The sequence below is a fragment of the Prinia subflava genome, chromosome 8 (genome assembly GCF_021018805.1).
Source record: "Prinia subflava isolate CZ2003 ecotype Zambia chromosome 8, Cam_Psub_1.2, whole genome shotgun sequence".
Lineage (NCBI taxonomy): Eukaryota > Metazoa > Chordata > Aves > Passeriformes > Cisticolidae > Prinia > Prinia subflava.
The window spans coordinates 12,981,297-12,995,313 of record NC_086254.1 but is presented as its reverse complement, the minus strand read 5'-3'; the positions used below and the strand labels follow the sequence as shown (position 1 = coordinate 12,995,313).

General features: G+C 47.7%; 1 protein-coding gene across 4 annotated transcripts in view; it reads right to left on the bottom strand.

Moving 5' to 3' along the window:
- DOT1L (DOT1 like histone lysine methyltransferase) overlaps positions 1 to 14,017 on the bottom strand; it is a 76,018-nt gene that overhangs the window by 29,259 nt on the left and 32,742 nt on the right. For all 4 annotated transcript variants that reach the window (XM_063403147.1, XM_063403150.1, XM_063403148.1 and 1 more), the window contains exons 8-13: positions 10,159 to 10,214; positions 7,383 to 7,462; positions 5,798 to 5,866; positions 2,590 to 2,696; positions 1,524 to 1,565; positions 111 to 194 (exon numbers count right to left, since the gene is read on the bottom strand). In XM_063403147.1, the coding sequence (XP_063259217.1) occupies positions 111 to 194; positions 1,524 to 1,565; positions 2,590 to 2,696; positions 5,798 to 5,866; positions 7,383 to 7,462; positions 10,159 to 10,214 (438 nt within the window). The remainder of the gene's footprint in view (positions 1 to 110; positions 195 to 1,523; positions 1,566 to 2,589; positions 2,697 to 5,797; positions 5,867 to 7,382; positions 7,463 to 10,158; positions 10,215 to 14,017) is intronic.

Genomic DNA, 14,017 nt, shown 5'->3' with positions numbered 1-14,017 from the left:
GGAGGAAAAGCCAGCAGCCTTCCCACAGAGCCAGGCTTCTCCTGACTCAGAGCACGAGCTCAGCCACAGGAAACAAAAACGTTCAGTGCACAGAAATGCAGGATGCTCACCTTGTTTTCTTGGATCTTCGTTGGAGTTGTTGTGTTACTTTTGTTTTCTCTTTGTTGACGACGTCTAGCTGCCTCTTGTTCCTCCTGGGGAGAAGGGATGGGAGAGTTCACCATTTGCTCATGTATTTATCACTTTTTAATACAGATCACATTGTTTCCCAGCTTAGATTTCCACAGGAAAAGGGAATAAACTTCCCTTGGCTCAGCCCACACTCAGGTGAGAACAAATCCTTTTCCACCTCCAGAGGGGATTAAATCTCCTCCCATATTCTCCCCTCCCAGCCCCATTCTGCTGTATCAGATTTCCTTTGGATATTATTATTATTGTTGTTGTTATTATTATTATTATACGTTTCAATAGCTTCCCCACATCCCCAGCATTTCATGGTGACACTTTAAAAATCTTCCACGACTGGAAATGGCCATTAATCATCACCTCATTCAACCTCAGCCAACTCTATTGAGGTGACTAATAAAAACCAAAACCAGCAACTTTTCTGGTTGATTTTCTCCCAGGCTGAAGCTGCAGGAAATTTCCTTGTTCAGAGAAAATTTCTTTTTCTGTCTGAAAAAAAAACCTCTTCCAGACAGGAAATTTCCAAGAGCTCAGTCAAAGCTTTTCTTGCACCTTCCAGGTGAGGTTTAATCTGCATAAGGCTTCTGGCAATTCCAACACTCCTTTGATTTAAGCACATTATCAACCACACCAGTGGCAGGTTTAAGTGTGAAAAGCAGGGAAGGTCAGAAATACCCTCACCTTGGTTTGTTTTTTTTATTTTTTTTTCCTCTAAGAAGTCTTTTTTGTCCCAAATTTGAGTGGAGCAATCTGAAATAATTCCCTTTCAGAGCCCCCATGAGTCTGTTCTTACAGAGCCAGCCTGAGGATGAACATTCACCTGAAGTTTTAAATTAAGTGGCCTCACTTAATTCTCTTCCTGGGAATCCATTGATTATTTCAGGTTAGTACAGCCCTGCACAGTCCCAAATATTCTCTGGCATTTCAATTCCACCTGTAACAGCCCAGGCTGAGCAAATGACAACTCCAATGGCACATCCCAAAAGGAACATTTCAGAGCATTGCTCAGCTTCATCTCAGGGGCTGAGCACTGGGACAGATTCAAACCATCATTCCCTTCTTTAATTCCAGTTCTTTAATGAAGAAATAGCTCATTACAGACCTCCAGTGCAAGGTAAAAGCACCTTGGGGCTGCCCCATTAATTCTCTATTAGAAGTCCCTTGGACATGATTGAATTAGTGCTTGATGGCATCTGAGACTTCCCTTCAATTAGCTCCATGTTCTTTGCCTACCAAGAAAATCTGATTTCCTATCAATTCTGTCCACCTGTGATTAAATTCTTCACAGTGGCTGCTCCCTTACTTTGTGTTTGCTACAGAAAATGATTGAAACTTACCCTGAGTTTTGGATTTTTGAGACTAGAAAAATAGTTTTCAAGCTGAAAATAGAAAGAGAAGACAGTCATCCTCAAAGCCATGACAGATGAACACAAGAAGAATAAAATATTAGCTTAAAACAAGTGCACAACTGCAGAAATTCTGACTGCTTTGCTTCTGATAAGCCACATCAAGAAGCCATTTACATTCATTCTTTTCAGGCACCCAGCCTGTTGTGTAACAGGGCATAATCCAACCTCTACAAGGTTTTATCATCCCCACCACTGCCTGGCCTTGTTTTAAAGCTTTGTGTCACATATCTCTCCTCAGCAGAGGCTGATTTTCAATGAAGTTATTTCCACTGAAGCTGCTGCACCCTCGTACTCCACCATTTATCTGCACTCTGGCACATTCCTGAACAAAAGCTTGATTAGACAACAGCAGAGTAAGGAAAGCAGCCTTACCAGCACACCGCAAAAACCTTGGCATGGCATAAATGATTTGTCCACAAAAGTTTCTGTTTCCACAGGGTTTGTTGGTTTTATGGGGGGCTTTTTTTGGGGGAGGGTCGGTGGGGGATTTTTTTGGGGGGGTGGGGGAGGGGTGTTGTTTGGGGTTTTTATTGCTGTTGGTTGGGTTTTGGGGGTTTTGTTTTGTTTTCTTTAATTAAAAAAAACCCCAAAAAACAGTGAACGCATCACCATTGTTATGGAGCTTGGGCTGCTTCCACAGCAGCTGAGAATTTTACTAAAATTGAGATTTACTGGTTGAATATGACTGAATGAAATGCTCTGTGCACCAGAGGAATCAAAGCCCCATTGAGTCTTTCCTCTGTGAGGAAATTCCAGCAGGAGACCCCAGTTCTGAGGAGCTGCAGAAGGAATTCCATCAGTGAATCTCTGCAGCTTCAGGAAATCAGCACTGCCCGGGGTGTGCAGAACCCTGGAGCAGCAGAGGCAGTGTAAATCAGGTGTGTAAATCCACAAAGGGACACACACAAGGGCCAGGCAGGAGGATGTGGAGCTGGAAAAAGCTGCCCTGGAGCAGGGCAGAGGCTGCTGCCCCCAGGGCACCCCTGGTACTCACTATGGTTCTGTCAATGGTGTGCAGGTAGTAGGAGACTGGTTTCCCCGTCCAGGACACGGAGCCCTTGAGTGGTGACAGCTCCACAACCCTCATGATAGTGCCAATATCTGTGGGAGGAGAGCCAGGTTAGGGGAGAGCCCAGCTGAGACCAACACAGAGAAATCTGCTTTGCACATCTGACAGGAAAACACTGCTGGGAGCTGCAAGGGGATTTCTTTACTCGCTTGCTACGTGCACCCCACAGCAAACAAACATGTGGGAGATGTTCAGCCAGCCAGGCAGCCCTGAGAGAGCTGCTCTGGCCAGCAGAGCTGTGTCCCACACAGCTTTTCCAAGGAACAACACATGTGTGTGACAGCATGGAATGAAACAGTCCCACAACGTCACCAGCCCAGCCCCTGTCAGCTGCAGCTGCCCCAAATTTGGACTGGGCACAAACATGTTTTGGGTTTGCTCTCTTGTCTATATTTGTTTTGTTCTCCAGAGTTAATAGCTGTGGGCTGTGCCTTTAACATTCCCACAAACATTGAGCGAGTGGCAGGGCTGCAGGAGAAATTATGGCACGTTTCTAATTAAACACAAATGAGCCAGAAGAGGCCAAAAAAAAGCAAGGTTTGGGATTCAGCAACCTCAACCACTATTTTAACCACATTTTAATACTTGTTTTCATTTGTCCCAATTCCTTCCACATTTCCACTTCTTCCTACAGATGGAATTACTAAGGACAAAAGTGGTATTGAGGGAACTGGTGCCTCCTTCTTAAAGCTTGATTTTTTCCAGTGTTTTGTATAAATTATTTAAGTGTTCGTACTCGAGATCAGAGTATTTGATAGACAGGTGAGATGTGACTCAAGTCATGCTCAGGCACCAAAAAAAGCCCTGATGAATAAAAGTATTAAGAAAAACGTTGTGGGCCAGCAGAAAGGCAGCAGGGCAGTGCCATTCCCTGTTCCATGTGCAGGATACTGGCCATGGCTGGGGATGGATTTCCCTGAAAGTGTCACTGGAACAGGGCACTGGAACAAGTGCCCAGCACATCCCACACAAGCTCATTTGATGTTGGTATTTCCCAAAACCAATATGGTCTCAGTAAGGGATTAAGCCCTAAAATTTATTCTCACAATTCTCCCGGTTTGTAGCATGCAAAGGTAATTTTCTTTTCAGGGCCTTTTATCTGAATCCCTGGAAGTTTCTTACTGGTGGAAGCTGTTGGATTCCCTTTTGCCAAGCCTCTCACCCATTCAAACTCCAATTAATCATCTCAATATAAATTTAACATCAGCATTTCCATTCAGCATTAAATAACAGCTGAGATTTGAAACTCCAGTGTTCTAGAAACCATTCCCAATGAATCCCTGCTGGGGTGGGAGCTGGAATGGGATAAAGATCTGCCTCAACTGGCAGTGGTAGCCAGGGCTGTCCTGAGGTGAAGGAGCAGCACATGCTGCCCTCAGGCTCCAAAATGCAGCAGAGAGAGAAGGAAATGGGAAGAATCCAGGAAAGAAAAGGCTTGAGAGGCCAAAGCCCTGTATTTTTGTGGGCAGGTCTAATTGAAACCTCCCCAAGTGCATTCTTGGATTTCCTCAAGCTCTGGTGGGCTCTGCAAGAGGGCCCAAGCTCCACTCAGGCTCTCTTTGCCTCATTAGCAAACTGACAGCCTGATCCCAGCTCTCCTGAGGCTTGAGGAGTTCCAGGAGCACCATTCCAGAGTTTTTGCCTTTTATTTTCAAATCCACGTCTCCAAAGAATTGGCAGCCCAGCACCCAAGGGTCACTGAGGTTCCAAACCACCAGAGGCCCCAGAACAGAATTTCAAACAGGGAGGAAAAGTGCAGGTTTGGGTGCCTGATGTGTGGGACAACCAAAAGAATTCCAGCTTTAAAATAACTCTGAAAGGCACAATTTACTTCATGACAGTCCAAAAATTACTATTCTTCAAAATCAGTTTAGGCCAAAATTAGACAGCACTGCCTGAGATCAGTGAGTTGCTCCCCATGTTTGCACAGGCAGGGAATTAGTGGGGGTTGATTTAGGGCAAATTTAGCACTGGACACAGTAAATACAAGTAAAGCCCAGCTTGGACTGCTCTTTTGCTTGAGAAATTTCAGAGAATATCTGAACTGGAAGGGACCCACAAAGAAAGTCAGCCCAGCTTCTGCACAGACACACCAGTTTCAACAATGAAAGTCTGAAAAAGGTCAAAAGCATAACCAACAACATGGAATGTCCCAAAATCTCCCAAAACTGCAGCTCATGTCCTTGCAAGGGACAACACTGCCAAACACCGAGCCTGGTGTGTTCAGAGGAGAAGGAGAACAGGACCCTGCGTTGGCAATAAACCAGAGCAGGGCCTGGGTGTGCCTGGGAGGGGTTTGTTTGCTCAAAGCACAGCTCAGGAGATGTTCAGAGTTGAACATTTCACAGAATCCTGGAATAGTTGGGGTTGAAAGAGACCTCAAAGCCCATCCAGTGCCACCCCTGCCATGGCAGGGACACCTTCCACTGTCCCAGGCTGCTCCAAGCCCTGTCCAGCCTGGCCTTGGGCACTGCCAGGGGTCCAGGGGCAGCCACAGCTGCTCTGGGCACCCTGTGCCAGGGCCTGCCCACCCTCACAGCCAACAATTCCTTCCCAATCTCCCATCCAGCCCTGCCCTCTGGCAGTGGAAACCATTCCCTGTGTCCTGTCCCTCCAGCCCTTGTCCCCAGTCCCTCTCCAGCTCTCCTGGAGCCCCTTCAGGCCCTGCAAGGGGCTCTGAGCTCTCCCTGGAGCCTTCTCCTCTCCAGGTGAGCCCCCCCAGCTCTCCCAGCCTGGCTCCACAACCTCTCAGCCTTAGCAATCCTGACTGGGATTTACCTGCCTGGATTGAGGGTGTAGGGAACTCCCCTGGGAGTCACAGCAGCTCTTTGTGGCTGAAGAAATCAATCACACCCTTGAGCTCCTCACTTCTCTTCAGCTCTGGAGTTCCCCAGCCAGGGACACATTGATGGAACCAACACCAAAACAAAGCAGCACAAACCCCACAAAAAGAGTCTGCTCCTCTCTTGGGTGGGTTTTTTTAGATTGATTTTAAGCACTTGTCACTTGGTGTGCCCTAATAATCCAACAGCATTTCCTACTTAAGCAACTCTAAAAAGCAGTAACACCCCCCAGACATTTTCAGATACTGAATACCCACAGCTGTAATGAACAATAAAAAGGGCAATCATACCACTCAAGTTTCGACTGTTAATTCTAAAATTTAGAGGTGCAAAAGGTTTTGAGGACACAATTCTCCCACCTGGAAAAAGGAGGAAAAAGAAAAGAGCACAGTCAGCTCCATTATTTGTTCTAGAAGTAACTACTTATTAAATATAACCCAGTACAAAGCCCTAAAGAGCAGTCCTATAAAACTGCCCCTTGTATAGCATTAAAAAAGAAATAAATCCCTTCATTCCCATTCTGACAGCCCCAAGAAAGCCAACCTATGATTCCTGCCAGGTGACACCTCACTGATCACTTTAAAATGACAGATTTGAAACACTTGGAAAAAAAAGAGCATGTTAATTCTCAGTGGCAATCTAAAGAAATTTCAATTATCTCCTTCCTACTTGGATCTTTTATACACAAGCCCCAAAGCCCTTTTATTTAGAGGCCACTAATCTCCATTTCATGGGTATTTGGGGTCATTCAGCAGAGCCTGAAGCACACTGTGGGAAGAGAAATCAGGTTTCATCATTATAAAGGGTTCTTGAACCATCTCCACCTTCCCATTGCTCTCAAGCCACCATTAAACAAGTTTGAAAACTAAAAAATAATCCAGTTAAATTAAAGAAAACATCTTAAGTTTGGGGGTTTTATGGTTCGCAGCAGAGCCCAAAAGTCACATTATTTATTTCAGCACAAAGCTGTGCCATGGGAAGCCACAGTTGCTTTGTTCATGCCACACATTTTTCTTTTCATAAATTGTTATTTCTGTCATTTCTGCCACAACCAAGTAAAACTGTTACTTATGCCAGTGGTTAAGAGCAAAGAAAAGGCACCCAGGGAATGGAGGGGCCATGAGAGGTCAGGGGGTGTCCCCAGCCTGCAGTGGGATCCTCAGGAGCAGCCAGTGACACTGGCCCAGTTTTTATGGAATTGTGGAACCATTAAGGTTGGAAAAGACCTTTAAGATCATCAAGTCCAACCAGTACCACCACCGTGCTCACCACTAAACCTGTCCCCAAGTGCCACATCTCCACAGGCTTTGAGCATTTCTAGGGATGGAACTCCAGCATTTCAGGGGTTAACACCAGCACTGGATGTGACAACCCTGAACAGAACCCAGGATGTGAATTCTGTATGGAATTGCAGATTGGCCTTCCAAAGCTGGGCCTCTGCAGCTGAGAATCATGGAATGGGTTGGGTTGGGAGGACATTAAAGTCACCCAGTGCCACCCCTGCCATGGCAGGGACACCTTCCACTGTCCCAGGCTGCTCCAAGCCCTGTCCAGCCTGGCCTTGGGCACTGCCAGGGACCCAGGAAGTTTGGCCTTGGCTGTTGGGTGTTTTGTGGGCTCCCAAAAGAGGAAAGGATGGACCAGCAGCTCCTCCCACCCCAACCCTGCTCCAGAGTCCTCCCTGCAGAGGGGGTGCTGCAAGAAGCCAGGCAGGTCTGGGCAGACACAAAGGTGGAAGCAGAAACCCCACTGTGGTGCAGACACCTGGCCCCAAGGCACAGAACCAACCCCAAGGCCTGGCCCTGAGCCCTCCTCCCAGCCCAGCTCCCACAGGAATCAGGAAACCAAGGGAAAAACATTTCCAGTTGGATTTACCTTCCTTCATGTTTGCAAAGCGCTCCTTCAGCTGGTGATCCACCTCAGGCCCGAAGGCAAAGTTATTCACAAAAATAACACTGCAAAACAATGATCCAGTTAAAGAGAGGCAGGAACACCCCACAAGGACCCCCAGTCACATCTCAGCCACCTGGCGCCTTCCCTGCCATCCCTGCCATGGACAAACCTGCTTGTCCCCAGCTCTAGAGCTCCTGCCACACCACACTTGGACAGCAACACTCAGCACTTCATGGTGGGGACTTAAAATAATACAGCAAAATTTCAAAATGTATTTTAGAGTCATAAAATGGTTTGGGTTGGAAAGGCCCTTAAAGCCCATCCAGTGCCACCCCTGCCATGGCAGGGACACCTTCCACTGTCCCAGGCTGCTCCAAGCCCTGTCCAGCCTGGCCTTGGGCACTGCCAGGGATGCAGGGGCAGCCACAGCTGCTCTGGGCAATCTCTTTCAGCCCCAAATTCCCTGTAATGTCAGAAGACAGTGATACTTTAGCTCATTTTCCCTGTCCTAAACCCAGCACTTCAGCCCTACCCACAACAGAGGAATTGCATCTTTCTTTCTGGGTTAGGAGATTCCATGAAGGAGGGAGGTGTTCCTGAGAAAAAACAATCACATGGAAACAAAGAAATCTGCACAGAGGTAGAACCCCACAAATAATGAAAGGGCTTGGGAAAGAGGCAGAACATGTCATAGATTTAAAAAGAAACCCTCCTTTAGTTTTAAGTTCTAATCAACCTGGTTAAATTGTCTCTGGTGCCCATAAACTACCAGGCTGCAACAAGAGTCCTCAACACCTCTTGGAAGTGATTGAGCTCTCTGCTGAATGAACGTGTCAGGGGAGGTTGGGCTGGAGCTCAGGGAAAGGTTCTTCCCCCCGAGGGTGCTGGGGCACTGCCCAGGCTCCCCAGGGAATGGTCCCAGCCCCAAGGCTGCCAGAGCTCCAGGAGCGTTTGGACAACGCTCTCAGGGGTGCTCAGGGTGGCATTGTTGGGGTGTCTGTGCAGGGACAGGGGCTGCACTGATGATCCCTGTGGGATCCTTTCCAACTCAGGATATTCCAGGATTCTGTGAAGTGTAAAAGCCATCCTGGCCTATTGTTTCCACATGAAGAACTGATTTCTTTGCTGGAAAACTCCCTTCCCAGTGCCTCCACACATGAAACGTGTTCAACAGGGACAGGGGGTTTAAGAGCAGCAGTCAAAGCTATTAAAAACCACGAATGAAAAAAATGTTTATGCACCAAGGGAAAAAAAAAGTTATTCTTGCTACGCCTTGCTCTTGGAAATTTGGGAAACCCTGCCTGGCAAGTAAAACTAGCAGGGGTTTCTTCCTCCTCCTTCCCATGTGCCAAAAAAAGGCCTTGCAAAAGAGCCAAACATATTAATGGGACTAGAAAACATCCAGGAGAGGAAGGGGGAAAGCCAGAGCGTGCAGATGTGTGTTTTTATAGTGTTCGCTCTGGCACGGAATTTTGTGTGCGCGTGCAGGGCACAGGAACCCCGAATCCCCCTCGGGCTCAGCCCTCGTTCCAGGAGGTTTTGCCAAGCCACAGGCACAGGGATCCCCTGGAATACACAGGGATCCCCTGGAATACACAGGGATCCCCTGGAATACACAGGGAACCACGTCCTGGTGCCAGCCCCATCCCTGGAAGTGCCCAAGGCCAGACTGAACAGGGCCTGACACACAGGAAGGTGTCCCTGCCCATGGCACTGGTGGCACTGCTTGAAATTTAAGGTCCCTTCCAACCCAAACCATCCCCAATCCTGGAGAAATCCACCCCACAGCGAGGTGGAGCAGCACTGAGACCCACAGTGAGGGCCATGCCACACAAAGCAAACATCTCCCAGCACTTCTGGGTGCAGTCAGAGCTCCCGCAGCCAAAAATTTCTCTAAAAATTTAAATTAATCCGAGGAAAGTTGCCCAGGCAGCAGAGGATTGTGCACTTGGAATAACAAGCAACAAAGCCAAACCCAAGTGTGCTGCAAGGCTGGGACAAGTCTGTCCACAAATTAAAAGGCACCTCCAGAAGAAAGTGAGGGACAGAATCCTGCAGGAGTCACCAGCCTGGCTCCAGGCTCTCCAAACCAGAGCTTTGGGAGCAATCCAGAAATTGCCACAACCCTGAAGGCTTTCAGAGCTCTCTTTGACAACTGCCTTCCATTCCCCCACATTACAGGGTGGCCCAGAAGGTCATATAAAAATAAAGAGGTTTTTTCTACCCATAAGGCTGAAAGAATGCAAAGCTTTAAAAATACAGACGACTTTTATTGCTTTTAACAAATTTACTCCCTTTCTGCTCCCTCAGAAAGGAGCCCAAGCCTCTGCACAGTTCTCCACATAAATAAATCTTCAAGACAATTAGTTTAAATGAACATTCTATTTAAGTTGAAACAAACTCACTTGGCTCCTTTCATTAGAGGGAAAGTGAGCCTGTGTGCCCCAATAGTCAAGAGTGTTTTGCCAGAACCCCTGACATGAACTATAGGAATATGCAAAACAAATGAAGGTTTGTGCTCCTCTTATAAGAATTTATCTTGGATACACCCTTGTATGGAATATCATGGGACGTGCACTCAAAGCCATTCTTCTAGTCAGAAAACAGGACCTAAAGAGGCCAGTGGAGGAGTTGGCAGATAGACTTGGGGTATTTGCTATGGAAATTCTATATAAAAAGCTGGCCAGCCTCCCAATTTCCATTATACAAACTCCCAAATATCCAGCTCAGAAAGCAGCATTCAATTGCTGTACTGTACCTTGTGTTTGCAATCCTCTCTCTCCATTCTTCTGAGAGGAAGTCACCTCTTTCCAGCTTAAAACAAGACAAAGAACACAGAAATACAGAGGGGTTAACAGGGTTCCCTCCTGCTCCCTTCAGAGAGGGACAAACCTCCCTGAGCACCTCCCTGACCCCACCACAAATGAAACCTTTTGGAAACGCAGAGGTGGAGCAGGGAGGGCTGACCCTGCTCATTCCTCAGATCCCAGAGGTTCCTCCCTCCCTGCTCCCACCCTCGGCTGCTCTCCTGCGTGGGAAGAGCAGGGAAGGGGCTCTGGCTGCTCCATGGAGAAGCCAAATTGCTGGAACTCATTCCAAAGCTGATCAGCAAATGCCTCCTGAAGGCCCCCACGGCTGGTGATCCCCCCTCAGCAGAGGGAGCTGAGCCTGGATTGGGAACAGCTCCTGCTGGGAGCCCTGGCTCCCAATTCAGCCTCTTGCTGCACTGCACAAACAAGAATCTGATTTTTGTGGTGCTAAATATAAACCCTGAGCATTTCTAACACTTTCAAGTTGGAAATGAAGTAACAGAAAGGCCTTGTTTGAAAATAAACACAGTTATGACTTCAGTGGCTCGTGGAGCACCTTTGTGATGACACCACATCAAGTCCCAGGTGAACACAGAGCTCTTGCACAGATTGATGTTTTCTCAGTCGTGTTTTGGAAATGAGACAGGAGCCCATGGGCCACACTCCTCTGCTGTGCCACAAGTCAGGCAGGAGGAGGGTTGGGGGAGGAAGATAAGAGGAGGAGAAAAAAAATGAGGTGCAACTCTATAATTAATGCTGATGACACCCTTTGAAGATGATGGTTTGTGCCAGAACCTCAGGAACATCAAAGCAACGGCAGCGACTGCTGACGATTCTTTTCCTGTACTGATTTCTCTGTTTGGGAAGGAGTGAGGGTTTCACATGGCAGCACTAATTCTCATTAGGGACAACTCCAAAGTGCCAGCACTGCAGAGCAGACACAGGAACAAGCCCCATCCCTCAGGGCTGGCTCAGCCTGGGAGCATCCAAAGGGAGCTGCAGGGCCTGGCGGCACTCAGGGACACAGAGGGGGTGACAAACCTGCCTGAGCCACTGTGAAGGACAAAGCCACAGGTGCCAACAGGAAAGGGGCTGCTTCCAGGAGGAAAGGAAGGGGAAACCACCAAAATGTCCTGCTGCAAGAGGGCTGAGAAAAGTGGACCTTCTCAGGCAAGAGATCAAGAACTTTGTCAAGAGCTTTAAGTGCTTTAAGTGCTAGAAACTGAACAGCGCAGGCAAGATTAGCTCAGGTTATTCAGAAATACCCGTTCCACCAGCTGGGCTGAAATCAGAGTTAAACCAGAATTATTACCTGTGATCTCCCACCTGCTGGGAGGGGAAGCACCTTGGACATCCCTGCTGTAACAAAACCAAAGGATAAGCTGGAAGCTGAACTCACAGATCCAACCCAAGGACACCTTGCTGGGTACTGTGAGAATCTAAACCAGAGACTCAACATCAAAGAAGTTCAAAGAAGAGTTTTTCTCATTTCATATAAGGAAAGATTTTTTCTGGATGTCTATATGTGGACACCATATCTAGACTGATTTTAAGAGATAATTTTGTCTCAGCCTTATCTATTCTTGTAGTGAACAGTTCCATGGTTGAGTAACCAAGAGAAAGTCAAAGAAAACCCACATGAGAGGCAACTGTGTTTATTTTAGAATAATTTTTGCAAGTCAGCTTCTCTGTGGCATTCTCCACACCACCAGTTTCTGAAGTCTCCACAGGGTTTTCCTACACTAACAGGGAAAGAAAAACATTGGGAAAACCAGGAACCACAAACGCCACAGTCTGCAAGAGAACAGAGAACCAGCGTAACATGAAACGATTCTGAAATGCTAAACTTCATATAAAGGTCTTGAAATCCAACCTAAGTGGCTGCTAGGCTTCACTTGGGTCCAGTTTCACAGTGTTTGCCCTGTCTATGTGGTTAGAAGAACACTTATAACCAAAATCTCCAGGTTTTAACCTGATATACCCATGGAGGATGAACATTTTGCAAGCCAGAGCCATTTAACAATTCCAGTGAACCACAGCCCACCTTAAACACATCTATTTTTGTGTGGCATTGCTTCCCCAGCTCATGCTTAGTCAAGAGTCATGGGAAAACCTCACCAGGAAAAACACTGGAGTACAGAAATAATCAGATGATCAGCTGTGGCTGGGAGAAAATGGGTAATCTTTTCCCTTTGGAAGCAAGGCAGTGATTCCTGGATGCTCCCCTCCAACAGGGACTGAGCTGCCTGACCTCTGTAACCAGCTCCTTACCCCCTGTGCTGGGGCAGTCACCAATAAATGATGCCCTGAGAGAAGGAAAGGAGCTCTTCACACATCAACTGACACAGAGAATCCAAAAAAAATCCCCCCAAAATCCCACTCAGCTCAGTGGTTTGCAATAATTTTGAGAGTGAAACAAGAACTGGGAAGGAAAGTGCAGCTGATTCATCCCTGCCCCAGGACAGCAGCAGCTGAACCAGCAGAACGTGGTCCATGCTGGTCACTCAGGGAAAAGGGGACACATCCACACGGTGACAGCCACAGGGCCACGCTCAATCTCTTCCTCCACTGCCCCCTCCCTCATCCTGTTCCTCCTCTCTCTCAGAAACTTAATCTCCTTAGTGAATAATGAATGGAAGGGACCATCTGTAACACAGATATTTTCATCTGATTAGACAATGCAGGAGATGCTTTATCTAACAGGATAATTAGCTCAGCAAAATCGCCTCCAGAGCTGCTGCCTGCATTGCTTCTAAATTTAGAAGGCAGACCAGGTTTTTATTCGGGTTTTTCAAACAGACACTGCAGGAATACACTCAGCAGCATCTGATTCCTGTAACTCCTCCTGCAACTGGATGGGAAGCAGCAGGTCCCAGCCCCGGGGAGGCAGCCAGAGGTGCACAGGAGGTGTGAGTTCATCCCGGAGCAGAGCAGGGATTTGGGAAGGTCAGGCCCCTGTGCTGGGGAGGAGGGCTGGGTTCTCACCCAGGGCTGGACAGGGAGGCTCTCTGCTAACGCTCCACAGAGCCATAAATTCCCAGGCAGGATAACTCATCCCAGCCACCTCCGTGCAAACACTTGGCTCCCAAAAACCCAGCATTTCTGCCTGGAAAAGTACACACGGTTATTTTTAGGTCCTTGTTCTTTTCAAAAATAACCAGAGGCACGAATCCAAACCTCCAAAATGTGGCATCATTTCAAAGCCACAGGGGATGTTTGGAGGGTTTTTCAAATGCCAAAACAGCAAATTTCCTGCTGAAATGGGGCAGTTGAAACACTGGGAGCAAGCAGCTGGCTCATCCTTCCCTGAGAGCAGCTCCTGGCAGCAGCAGGTTTGGGGTACAGGTGAGGTCAGTCACCATCACAAAGCAGCTCCTGGGCACTGGAACTCCCACACAACTCCCTGCTTCTGCTCAGAACAGGAGGAGCAGCAGAAAGGCATCCCAAACTTCAGGAGACCTGTGAGCCACAGAGCCAGGCTTGCACTGATCCATGCCCAAAACTCATCCCTGAGCCTCAGGGCTGAACCACCTCCAGCCCCAGTTCCTGACAGAGGCATCCATCCAGGCAAATCCCACCTTTGGGAATGCTGACCTGCTTCCTGCCTTTGGTCACTGCCACCTCCTGCTGAAAGAGGCCTCTATGGAGAGCAGGGCAGGAATTCTGTTATAACAACCCTGAGTAAATAAACACAAAACTAATCCTGGTTCTCAGCAGGGTCCAATGTGGGACTGCACCAACTCCCAACTGCTCTGAGCTCAGCCTGGGATCCTTCAAGTTGTGCTTATTTTGTCTCCAACATTTGGA